The sequence below is a fragment of the Mercenaria mercenaria genome, chromosome 16 (genome assembly GCF_021730395.1).
Source record: "Mercenaria mercenaria strain notata chromosome 16, MADL_Memer_1, whole genome shotgun sequence".
NCBI classification, from domain to species: Eukaryota; Metazoa; Mollusca; class Bivalvia; order Venerida; family Veneridae; genus Mercenaria; species Mercenaria mercenaria.
This window is the reverse complement of record NC_069376.1, coordinates 29,327,853-29,341,548: the sequence shown is the minus strand read 5'-3', so window position 1 is coordinate 29,341,548 and position 13,696 is coordinate 29,327,853. Positions and strand designations below refer to the sequence as shown.

The window sequence follows — 13,696 nt, the reverse complement described above, 5'->3', positions numbered from 1 at the left end:
GCCTAGGCGGCTTTGTCTGTCTCCTATAAATACCTTACTGCCATATTAAATTATGTAATTTCAAAGAACAAAAATGAACGTTTGGGGTATAATAAGCGGAAAAAGGAGTCTCAGTGACCGATTGGCTAAGGTCGCTTACTTCCAATCGCATGCAATTACTGCTTCGTTTGGTGTGTAGAATTGTTAATGTGAGGAAGGCTAAACCGGACCCAACGAAGAAAAAAAAAAACACTAAGGGTGTTAACAGTCACTGGCCTGTTTTGTAATCACCTGTTCTAAATTAAATCATTATTCCCCCGTATCCGCAACAGCTTACATAAGATATTAAATCGAGGAAGTCTCACAGGACGAGAATGTTGTTTACGAAACAGTAGTTCATGTTATTTACTTTGTGATTTAGCGCAAGATTTCACCATCAAAACAATATTTCAAAATCCGACAGTGCCGTTCGACACGCAAAGTTGTTTGTCACGAACCTTTGACAATTTGCTATCAATTTGTGCATTAAAGCTGATACTAACAAGAAAACAACTATTATAGCAGAATATGTAAAATGAAAAGCTATTCAGCGAACCGTTTAATATTTTGTTAAAGTTCAGCATAACTGATACTGAAAATTTTGTGTAGCACATATACTGACATACCAGTTACCTTTAAAGAAAAGAACTTTCAGTCAGAAAGAGTTTTTTTGGTTGATCCATTGTTTTCAGTACAAATTTTCCTATCATATATGTGAATTTGAAAAAAAAAATCTATGAAAGAATAAAAGTATAGGGATTCTCTTTAACGGCCCCTCTAGTTAATAATTTCTTACTGTTTTCGATGATCTTAAGAACAGTCGATTAGATAAAAGCAGTTACATGTTTAACTGTTAAGTACAAACGAATATTTAAGAATTAAAGCCATTTTATTTTTGTTATTTTGTGCGTTTACATTAAAAGACCACATTGGGACTTCTTGCAAATGAATGGGTTGTCAGAAAATAAAAATTGGGTTATCGAATTAAACATTTTAACATTTAAATAGAACAGCCGAGAAGATCCACCCTCGTTCAGTTGTAATTCGCTTCGGTCGAAAATTCATTTCATGGTTTTGATTTATAATTGAAAAATCACGAAGTCATGTCAACTCAATTTGATCTTCACCGTCAGAAAAAATGTTCATTTTTAAATTTTGGTCTTTTCCTACCGACATCATTTTGTTCAAGATTTGTTTTGTAAATGTCATCAGACTGCACGTACAGTCTCGGGTAAAGGTCAATCTTTGACATTATTACACCATTGTTGTTTATGACATAATTCACGCCTTATTTCTTTTCATAAGAATATGCAGTGCATGTAAATGTATTTGCTTGAATAAATTGGTTGTTGTAATTTTGAAAAAAGACGTTTTGATTACTTTTGTTTTTGTTTTGGTGTTTTAAAAGAGTATGCCTTTCCTTCCGTTTTCGTTTGACCCTTCTATATAAAACGCAGCTGAAGTAAAAAAGATAACAATCTAGACATATTTGCGCTATAAATTGTATCAATGTCAATTTAAACTCCTCGCATTTCCGTTGTGAATTAAATCTGACATTCAATTTTCTACGTAAATTTTCTACCACTCAGCAGACAGTTTTATACATAGAGCGTGACGTCAATCTTTCCGTGTCAGTGCGACAGTATGAAAGCGCTACCATAGTGTACACAATGCTACCAGACTATAGTTTGTTGTTATTGACTTACGTAACCATAATAATTTAAGTTCAGAATCAGCTTGTTAATCTGTTTAAATACTTTTATAACACTATTTTTGTGTTGAATAAAATATTGACGTTAAGCCGAATATATACCAAAATGTAAGTATAGGTTATAAATCATTTATTGACCTTCAAATAAAATAAAGCTCTGCTGTAACGGAGCTTAAATCGGTGAAGCAATAACTGAATTAAGGCCAATAATTGATATATAACATATTGATAGTTTAAAGCTTCTCGCCCTTTGTTTTTCAAGTGTTCTTTTCCACCAAGTTTGGCGTAGAATCTATATTTGACATCGAAAAATTATTAAGTGGGGTGAAAATAAATGTGATACATTTGGTAAAAATACAAGAAGATTGTAAATAATCTAAATCATTTCAAAAGTATTGCAACGGTTTACTACCTTCTATACAATATAAATTTTTTTATCTATAGGAAAGTATTGCAAAAGTCTATGTCAATAACTTTGTACAATAGTCACTATCACAGTACTCACCTTTTATGGATTTTAACAGGAATTAATTTTCGCCTAAAACATGTGGGTTAGTCTCTTTGACAATCAAGGATGTAGTTAACCATTAGCAAACCCAATATTGATCAACTAATGATCTACTTAAGTTAATAAAGTCACTTACGATAATGATAGGCACTGCATATTCTTGTATAATAACCCGATCTGTGGGTAATATAATTTCAAATTGTCTAGTTGTTGATTTGATGTTCAGAATAATTGTCATAAATCGTAATTATGCATTTACAGAATTATTCAGGCCACAGAGTTTCAGTATTTCTGATATTATCCATTATTCCAACATTCTAATATACGTCCTCCTCTACGAACTGTTCAGTCTTATGCAATATTCTACTGACGGATGCCGTACCATACTAATCCGATAACGTCATGTAACTCTTCTTTCTCGTGAATTCCTTTGTTATTGTTGTCCGCGATGATCTGATAGAAATCCAATATTTCGATCTACATTTTTAAAGCTTTTTTAATTGAAAAACAGGTAGTCGGATGAAAATTAATGTTAGAAACAACATAAATATTTACACCTTGAGAATTCATATAAAAGACACTTGCCATTGTTACAATATAAATTTTACTGTCATTGTTATATTGCAATGTAAAAGGCAAAGCGATTTCATATTGATTTGTCTCTCCCACAGTATGCGATTTCTGCGATTTTGATACTTAGATGTTTGTACTTTCAGGGTATTAAATCGTAAAAGGTTTTGCCATTTTACCTTGATTGTGATATAAACTGATATGTACCGTGCTATGCTCACAGATCTTGTAAGATTTTATGTATAGTAAATGTTCTTCTTCTATATAAATTATCATTGTCTCGAAATAAATGTATTATAGATGTATTTGCATGTATGTTCCATCTATTATTCAATACATACTATATACACTATATATATACTTTTAGTTAAAGTATATCAGATCCAAATTTCATATTTAAAAGCATCAACAATTACTTCATATAGTTAATGTAAACATACAATTGAGAAGTTTAAGTGTATTAATGGTACTATGCATTACGTTTAAAATATTACACAATCTTTACATGTATATTAATGCAGTATATACGCCACTAAAACTAGCTGTTTATCTAACAATCATCTAAGGTCACATACTGAAAATACGCAATTTCGCAATTTACTGATTACGGGAAGTGTTTATGCACTTTCCTTCCATAACTGACAATTTTGCAGTGTATTTTCCCATCATGTTTTGTGTCGCTATTGAGCTAAATCTGACAGCTCTGCTTCCCCCTTTTGTACTACATTGTTACATCTTGATGATTTGCCATGTCAAGTAATTAGGGTGATGGTATTTTCTGTCAGTACTAAAAGCGGTGTAAAACACTTACAATTTAATTATTTCGTGTTGTCTGATTTAATTTTTCCATTATCCTTTGTTACATTTATAAATCAAATATAGTTTTATGTCAATATGTTAATTGGCATTTTAGCAAAAAGTTTACAGCCCCTCAGATAGAAAACCAATTCATTTAAATCGGCGCACATGTTGACTCAAGATTAAATCAAACATAAATTGACGTTCTGGAACCAAAAACATTTAATATTTAAAGAAAAACTTCATCCGATGATTGAAATATCTTTTCTAAATGTAGAAATAACACTCTCATTTAATGTAATTGTTGTTTTCTGGTAACATTTTACAGTGCTGTGGTTACATATCGATAAATCTTATAAATATTTGAATATTAAATGATCATTTCTTTGAATGCAATTACATTTTAGACAGCAGGGATAATTGCTCCTATTAAAGCATATTGGTTCATAAATATATTTTATAGTGTTGTTTCACTTAATTAAATTATAATAAAACCGCAACAGTTGGGTCTGAAATCGGGCAAACGTCTCTTAAACACAAATTGATTCTATTAAAAAAAACCAGCGAAAACACGAAATTGTTTACCTAAAATACAATTCTCGACCTCAGTATAATTTAAAATCATACTTCTTTTTACGTCGGAAGTAATGCATTTGACTTAATGTACAAATTAAAAAAAAAAAAACAAAAAAAAAACTTGTATTATGAATAGAACAGTTGCCTACAATCTGTCAATACAGATCCAGCCCTGTAACAGTTATTAAGCCACAATAATTCCCCTTTATAGATGTAAATAATTTTCACTATTTTATATGGTTCTTACACTTTCACCCGCTGGATCAAGCTGAGTGAAAAAAAATTATTTCAAATTGTGGTCATCAAACGACATTTCAAATATATATAAAAAATAGTTAAAAAACGGATAACTATATCTGTATCCAGGAAAATGCTGTTTATTGACAGATTAAAATTTCAACAAATAAATAAACATATTAAATCAAGGCAAATTGCACATGCCTGTGAATAAAATCTGGAAAGTAGATCTCTCGGTAGCACCGAGAACAATGCAAACAGTGAAAATTGCAGACTCGGTTTGACTGTGTCTGTTCATGAGTAGTAATAGAAAATACATCACTGCCCATGCCTCCTATCACCTACTTAAGCTGTATTTAATCTTCAAACCTAAATGAATTGAAATCAAAACATCCATTAACTATTCTTAGACTAGCATATCATAAACATTCTTGAGCTTCAAGACAATGCCACAGTTAAGCACAAGTAATAATAGGAGCAATTTATATCAAACAGAAGAAACAAAATAACTATTGCATATATAGGACAATATTATTTAAAGTTCTTAGATTAATCGGAGAGATAAAACTAGTAAACGCTTCTACGAAAATACATATAGGTGGCAAAATCAGACAATTCTTAAGAGGAAGGTCGCCGTTTTGCTCTTAAAAGCACAACTGGAAATATATTCTATGCATTAACAGACTAATTACCTGGCATTAATTCGATATAAAATTTATAAATTTGGAATGGCTGCAACACACACACCGGAATTGCTTTAACATGTTTTAAACTGATATTGTCTTGTAGAAAATGGTCAGAATTGAATAAAAATGTTTGATTCAATATCATTTTAGTCAAACGTATACTCTGTAAAAGTGGTTCTAAAATGAGACCCTAAATACAATTCAAGGCTGGCCATTATTTTGCTCTGGCGTCAGATCCTCAACCCGGTAACAACAATCTCTAGGCCACATTTATTATTTAACGTTTTTGGCGTAATATTATAAAACCTATATGTAGATAAGTAAAGCTTTGAATTCAAGTGTGTGGCAAGTGATGCTTTAGAGAATACAAAATAGGAACAGAGAAAAGAATTAACAGGATAACATCACAATGGACCTATAATTCGCTTATGTCCAAACGAAAAATAATTTTTAACGTCAAATAATTATTCCCTTACCTACTAGTATATCATATATAAATATGAGAACTTTTGGCAATTATTAAACATCCGTCATAACATACAAAATGCATATACAGCTAGGTGAAGTCAAATAACGTTTCCAAGGAGACTATCTTTAACGAACTACTTTCCAAAGGAAAAATGACTTTGAACACCAAACGAACAGTCACTTCATTTATGTAAGTATGAAGTGAGATGCAACGTTTAAGTATTTATTGAATACCATTAGTAACATACAGAGCACGAATTAATTCATATTTCATTTATTCAACAATTAGCACGAATATAATAATTGTTAAAAAGCAAAGACGTCGTCAGTAGTTCATGTCTTCGTAGAATACACGGCATATTATCAAGTATATAACATTCCAGTGGTATCACACAATTACAGTATAATGAGCCTTTTTCCAACAGAGCCTCTAACAAATGATAGAATGGTAAATCCATGCTTGACGATTAAACAATACGCAATACAAATAATAATGATATTAAGAGGGTATTAATATGTCAGGTATGTGGCTTTTATCCATTATTGATACTTAAAATCCACATCCTGTATAGTGTGCACTTTAGGATCTTAAATCGTTGTCTGAACTGAAAGATGATCTAGCTACTATTTTCAACTTTCCAAAACTGTACATGCGCACAATTAACAAATTTCATGGAAGAAAACAATGAAAATAAAATTAGTTGGGTTCGCTAAATATGTAGATTCTGACTATGAAAAATAGTGAAACACGTCCGCTTAGCTTAATAGAGACAGCGCAGATCTACGGATCATTGGGTCGTGAGTTCGAACCCTGATCGGGTTGTATTTTCTTCGTGACGATTTGATAAAAGACATTGTGCCTGAAAGCATTCGCGTTCCACCTCTGTTTCATGTGGGACGTTGGCAGTTACTTGCGGAGATTAAGTTTGTACTGGTACCGAATCCTGAATAACACTGGTTAAAATGGCGTTAACCTATAATCCCCCACCATCCCCCCGCCCACCCCCACCCCCCAAAATAAAATAAAATTAAAAAAAATAAACAAGCAAACAAAGATTTTGAAAACATTTTACTTTCATTTTTTCTGTTAATTCAATTCTTGTGATATGAAAAGAAATGATAATAAATATAATGACATACATGTACTTCGTTAATTGGAGTCTGTATAACAATCACATTATGTTACTTTAAAGTTTGTCAGTATTTTTACCAATGTGTTGTCGTAGGTTGATCAATTCTACTGTAGAAATACCGTCTATGTTTTAGCTCATCAGATTTTGTGAAAAAGGATGAGCTATTGTCATCACTTGTTCGCTTTTGGCGTCGACGTCTGCATCAAGCTATCAAACTTATTGCTTTAAAACTTGCAACACTTGTCCAAAATCAATAGCTGACTCTAAATTCAAGAATTAAGATTCAAGACACGGAACAGCAAGAAACATAACTCCGTACTGCTCTCCTACTTTTTTCTTGTTTAGGTGAACTTGGTTCCTTAACGGTCAAAGATTAACTTAGCGCTTTAAAACTTGGAGTAGTCGTTTCCCATTTCTTGGTTAAGTTTTATGTTTAGGTCAACTATTATTTTAAACTATCAAAGTTATTGCTTTGAAACGTGCAACACTTGCTCACTATCAAAAATTGACTCTATACAGCAACAATTATGGCCCCTTTTGGACTTAAAAATCAGATTTCTTGGTAAAGTAAAGTTTTGTATTTAGGTCAGCTTTTATAATGAACTACTAAGTTATTGCTTTAAAACTGGCAAAAGATAATAGGTTAGGGTAGATTTCTCGGTAACAGAGCACCAAAAAACACAACCCAAGAGCCACGCATTTACATAGTACTCCCACAACAAAAAGACCCTGTAATGGAAAAAATATTTCAGACATCCAACAAGTACATATTAATATAAGCTAAATATTGATAAAGGGGAAGGAAATGGTAAGGGGCGAAATGGGGTCGGTTGTGGTGGAGGAATCCAAAGGAGAAAGTTGAACACGGACGAATATACAAGGGAATGCCATGTTCTTTAAAACAGTCGCACTACAACGTAAATCACAACAGCGCAGACACTCATGTACCAAACATAAACACACATCGATGATCAACTGAATAAAATAGATAATGAAAACAAAACATAAGAAAACAGTGGGCACGTTGTAGACTCACAAGCTCACAAACGCACCCACACAAGTAGCAAAAACACAATCAAGGACCGTCTTGGGATTCGGGTGCCAAAACAACGAGGAGCCACGAAAACTTGCTAAAAGTAAAGGGGGATGCAAAAAGTAGCGTTAATGCAAGGGAAAGGAGAGAGCAAAAAGCGAGTGGGGCGGAGGAAAAACGCTTACAACAAACAAGAAAACATACGCAACATACAATTCAAGACAGACTTGTTGATAATAGGGGCACCGCCTTGGAACGGTCAGTAACCTAAATAAAGGACACTGGGGATTTAAACGCGTTGAGGACATGCCAACCTCGCACTTACCCTATTTTCAACAAGTTAAACAACACAATGTAAATAAAATCCACGCTGAGAAAGGCTGTAACATTAGTGTAAAAGTAACAGATAAATAAAGCAAAACATAAAATCAAGGTAAATTTAAGGTACAATTACACCAATGTACTCAACAACTTGTCTGAAGTGAGAGCAACAGAGCCTAACATTTAAGGGCAGGGCACGACTAAGAAAACTGCAAGGCAATATCAACTCCCTCCTCCGTTGTATGTAGGATTAAGGACAAAAGCATCATGGAGTCCTACACTTTATTAGTCATTGCACCATCAAATAGAAAAGCGTAGCTATTAAGTGTAGAGGAGTCAATTACTAAACATGCACTATGCTTCATTATTTTCGCATCGTATCCTCTTTTGATAAACGTTTTAACCAATTTTACAAAAAAAAAAATGATTAAAATAAGGGGTATGTTTAATTTTCCTAATTTTATAAACTACATCTCCATAGCATTCCGGGTGTGTAAGTCAAAGTTTTTAAAGTGTTTTAAGGGGCGTATTGTATTTTTGTAATAGTTCAGACGATCTGTAGTAAAATTAACTAAAAGCTTTCCGTAGCTTATGATAACGGTAACCCTGTTGTATCAATTTCTTGGTTGTTCGCCATCAAAGGTTAATTGTACATAGCATGAAACATAACTCCATCCTGTTTTTGTAAGAAATAATGGCCCTTTTAGACTTAGAAAATATCAGATTTCTTGGTTAAGTTTGGGTTTAGGTCATTTTTTCTCCTAAACGGCCACAGTTACTGGTTAAAAGCTTTGAGCAGATATGTGCAGTTAAAAGCTGACTCTGCACAGCAAGTACCATAACTCTACATTGTATTTTGCAAGAATTATGGCCTCATTTGGACATAGAAAATCATTGGTAGGACAATAAATCAGATGATTAGCATCTGCATCTGCAACACGGTGCACTTGTTTTTGTTGTGTTATAATATCATCGTACGCCGAAATAACTTGAAGAAAACAAATCTATAAGCTTTCTAGCATATACGAGGTTGGAAATGAATATATTGTCCGTCAACAGCGTCATTAAATATCTAATCATGATAGGGAACGTCAGCGCTGTTTGGTCACGTTGACATTAATTCCTTTTGAACTATCCGCTTCAGAATTTTAATATGTTTAAAATGATAACAGTATGTAATTGTGAGAATCTCTCTGTGAATATAAGTTTACGTCCCTGTTTAAACACCCCATGAAGAGATAAAACAGCTGCTTTAAGATAGAATAATGTGACTGTTTAAACAGAGCAAATACAGCAAAACTTTACGCGAAATCCAAATAACATCACAATTTACATGAAGTCATAGAGACATATAAATTACATAAATTCTTTAGTGAAATACAGATATAGCACTTCAAAGTCAGACAACAGTATATTGTTTTGAAATGAATAAAACACTACAACTAGCACACAGCGCAACCCGAAAAACTCAGACATAACAGACGCTGTTTCAAATTGAAACTCACTGTCTTAGAAGTACACAGATGCACCTAACAAACTAAACAATAAAGGCACGTACATTGTATGTTGCGACCGTAGCAATATAACCGTGCCTAAAAAGCTTCCCCGACCGAACGTATCTTTTCATAAAGCGACAAGCTCTCAAAATGTGCGAGTTGGAAAGTGATATGTTTAACTTAACTTTCTACATGTTGTTAAAACGCAGCCGATATCATACTGAAATATGGCAACTATAAAACTGCAATTTAAGTCTTATTTTGGTGTAATTACTGGTCTGTTTCTTTAGAAAAATCTTGTATTGTCCCAACTGTCTTTCGCTTGATTGTGTTAGCAGAGTTACAAAACTGTGTTTTTATGTTGACATTAACGATGTCTTCGCCTGTATATTGCCACATCACTTTAAGATCATTTCCAGATTCGTCTAAATATTGCCAAAATGTATTAATTGTTTTTAACTGTTAATGTCTCGTTAAGTTGTGTAACGTTTCAATAATTCTTTTGTGACCTATTAAATATTTCAATGTTTCGTTGGAGTTCTCCACGTAAACACTTTTGATCTGTTTTAATGTGTTGAAGTTTCGTTAAAGTTGTGTCACATATATACAATACTTCCTTTTATTTCCTGTTTACATTTGTTGATATTTCGTTGAAGTTTTGTCACATTTAAATACACTGTTTGAGACTTCTTTTATTTTGTTTGAAGATTCTTTGAAGTTTGGTCATGTTTAAATACATTGCTTTGTGACCTGTTTTCAATGTGTTGATGTTTTGTTGAAGTTTTGTCACATCTAAATTCACTGCTTCGTGACTGGCTTGCAAACAAAGCAGTGAAACCTCTTTTTACCTTTGGAAGTCGAAAGGCATAAACTAATGGGTCAGCCAAGGCATTCAATAACATAATCACGTATAATATATCGGTGATTAAAGTGATTCTTTCCAAATTTTTCAGTACGTATTGGATATCCGTTGACTTAACATACATATATATGTTGCATATTCCAAGAGGTGCCCAGAATACTACAAATGTACCAACAAACAACACTGTTGTCATCAAAGCCTTTAAGCTTCCAGAGTCCGTGTGGCAACTGGCTCTCTCTCGCCCCGGCATGGCTTTCCTTACTCGGGTATATATTAGTCCGTATATCAGGCCGATACCAAATAGAACAAAGAAAATAAATACGACAATGAAAAATTCGAAGTCATATCTACCATTAGCAATTACAGCACATAGCGACTCGTCGGGGTCTATCCTAGAGCTGATACCTAGGAACACTTCAATTAAAGCTCCTAATGAGCTCACTGTCCACACCCCAACAACAACACAGTTTCCTCGGAGATTTGTCATCTTTTGTCTGTAACGTAAAGGTTTCGTAATGGCCCCGTAATGATCCAATGCCATCACAAGAAGATTAATGAGCGTTGCAAGAAGTGCAATATCTGTAGTCAATCTAGCTGTGATTCTTATGCATTCGTACCAGGGTGATAGAATGTAAAGTATGTATAAGAACATGTTGGCCAACAATATCAAACCATCTGACACACACAAGCTGATGATCAGTTTTAAATGTGTTGTCATTTTCTGTCGCAAATTAGCCACTGCAACTATAGATACAACGTTTGCTGTTATACCAAAAAGGCAAATAACAATTGAAATCACGTCTGTCGTCTTTGTGAAAATTTCGATAGCTCTCTCGGCCGTTGATGGTAATTCATACAGATCAATGTTACTGTAAGGTGTGGAGCTATTTGTAGAGTTTCCCGAAACACCATTTTTGTCAGATATTATGAGTTTATCATCGGAAATGTTCCCCAAACTGTAACAGTTGTTTCTGGCTTGCGTACAATTCTCCATCTCCGTGAAACGCACCCCAATGTTACCTGTAATATAAATACACAATTAGACATTCTTTAAGGAAGATTTCGATTCTGCTTCTTTACTGAAGTCCTGGGTATGTTTTTGCAGGTGCTTTTACCCTCAGGATGCTTTATGAATGTCCTTGTAATGATCAGCTCAAGAAGAAAACACATTTTACAAACACCTGTTAATATGTGTTTTGAATACAGTTTGTGGGTAAATCGGTTTCTTATTCAGTTCGTTTAAGTAGATTGTCATTTGGGTTCGACGTGAGCTCATCTGTAGACATGTCTTAGAAATAGGAATTGTCATTCTACGTGCAGCGACCAAAATAAACAGAAATCTCTAATTTTCTTGCAAGTTTCGCAATTGCTGTGCAGTTTCCTAATCAGCCCTAAATGACAAATATATGTTTGTTAGAACAGCTTGCAGATAGACAAGATGTTCATTTGAAAGAATCTCTATCTATTAAATGTTGTTATTTTGAAATGCACTACATTATTGGTTAATGACTCCCTTACAGTGTATAGAAGTAGAACCATTTGCACCAAGTATTGTATGGATTTCTGATTAAAAATATCCAGTGCTCATTTTTCATTAAAATATTTTATTTTGATACTACACGTTTAGAAAATCCTAAGACAATGTATTTATCTTTTAAATTACTAGATATATTAACTAATTACAAATATAAAGCTGCATTATTATTCAAATGTCATGCAGCAACAGTGAATTATTAAAGACACATTTATGACTTATTAGGGTACGTATATATTAAGCTTGCACTATTTAAATCTACTGCATATATTGCATATAAATTTGTTAATCAAAGACATATGGCTTAGTTCAGACATAAATACTCTTAAGACCTATGCGAAGTTTTGTAAATGATACGGTTACAAAAAAATTCTGCTTACATAATGTGATAAAACATAAAAGCGACAACACGCAAATGTTCATTTTGAAATATTATTTCTTGTAATATTTGGCAAGGTAGTATTTTTTCTGATCAATTGGTCAGCTTTTGAAAACTTTCTCCATTTTGAACTCTAATTTTTAGATCACATTTATTTTAGTAACCGTCACTTTTGAAATGTTGTTAGCTGTCCGAATTGTCATGACTGAATTTGCATTGAATATCGGTTATAACTGATACCTATATATGTAATCGTCACATTGTGAAATGTAAACCTATGGGAGAAAGTCTATCGTATATGTATCAATTAGTCAACGTTGTAATTGAATTCGTACACGCTGAATTGAAAATACATACAAATATTTTATTGCATATAATAAAACGTTTTTTTTTTCTTTTTTTTTTTTGTCAAAAGAAAAGCAACATTTTTCGAAATATATGATAATGCTGTTTGTTATCGTATATAATCCATGTAGAAAAAACATCATATAAAGTAAGTTTTATTATTAAAACACATGTTAAATTTTACATGGTTTTAATCTTGTTTTTTGTCATTAAACATTCGTACTCCAGTTGACTGAACTCAAAGGTAGACGTAAAATGCATTTTGAACTGTGTGCTTTTTAAAAAAAAGAAAAAAATCTGAACAAGTCTCCGTTATTGCTTTTATACAAAATGAGACTGAACAAAATGTACTAGGAGCGAAGAATATATTTGCTTTTTAATATTATTTATCTTTTCTTCAAACTAAAATATAAACAAAGCACCTTTATGTATCAAACCGTTCCTGTTTATAACACATATAATTCCTTCCAAATATGAAAATAATCCCTTGCTGCAAATATGTCAGTGAGCAGTTGTTATGGTTTAACTAGCCGCAGAGATCTGAAGTTAATATTTTGCATTTCACGGTGAAGATCCTCGCTCGTACAGCAAAAATCCAATAAAGGATAATGATTGGGTGATCGTCTGCTTGTTGCTCCCATTAATCATCTACACATTGTAGGAAAAACAGCCCTATTCATTTAACAAATCTACGCCCAGACACTAATAAACAGCTTTTAGGAATGTTTTGCTTATTTAATTTGAAATATTTCTAAGAACTTTATCTCAACTTAAATTTGAAATATTGTTACGACTCAGGGGTGTTGCGGAGATGAGTAGGCTAGGCGTACTGAAGAACTCTGGGTAAATGTTACTCAAGTAGTCGGAAAGGAAAAAAGTGTATGTATAGCCAAGTTGATTCAGTGTACTGAAAAACTAACTAAATCAGAGATACTATAAGACCCAGGACAACAGTTAATGAAGTTTATTAATGTTAATATCTCAGACAATAGAAGTGAAGTCAACACATCAAACAAAAGCA

The 13,696-nt window shown here is 33.0% G+C and overlaps 1 protein-coding gene across 1 annotated transcript; it reads right to left on the bottom strand.

Moving 5' to 3' along the window:
- Positions 1-8,481: 8,481 nt before the first annotated feature.
- On the bottom strand, positions 8,482-13,206 carry LOC128549842 (melanocortin receptor 5-like). The gene is made up of 2 exons (XM_053527515.1): positions 13,098-13,206; positions 8,482-11,437 (listed from the first exon to the last, which is right to left on the bottom strand). The coding sequence occupies exon 2, from the start codon at positions 11,409-11,411 to the stop codon at positions 10,248-10,250; it is 1,164 nt and encodes a 387-aa protein (XP_053383490.1). The 5' UTR covers positions 11,412-11,437; positions 13,098-13,206; the 3' UTR covers positions 8,482-10,247.
- Positions 13,207-13,696: the final 490 nt, after the last annotated feature.

Excerpts from the sequence above, each read along its gene's own strand:
- LOC128549842 (XM_053527515.1), bottom strand. The coding sequence starts at position 11,411 with ATGGAGAATTGTACGCAAGCCAGAAACAACTGTTACAGTTTGGGGAAC.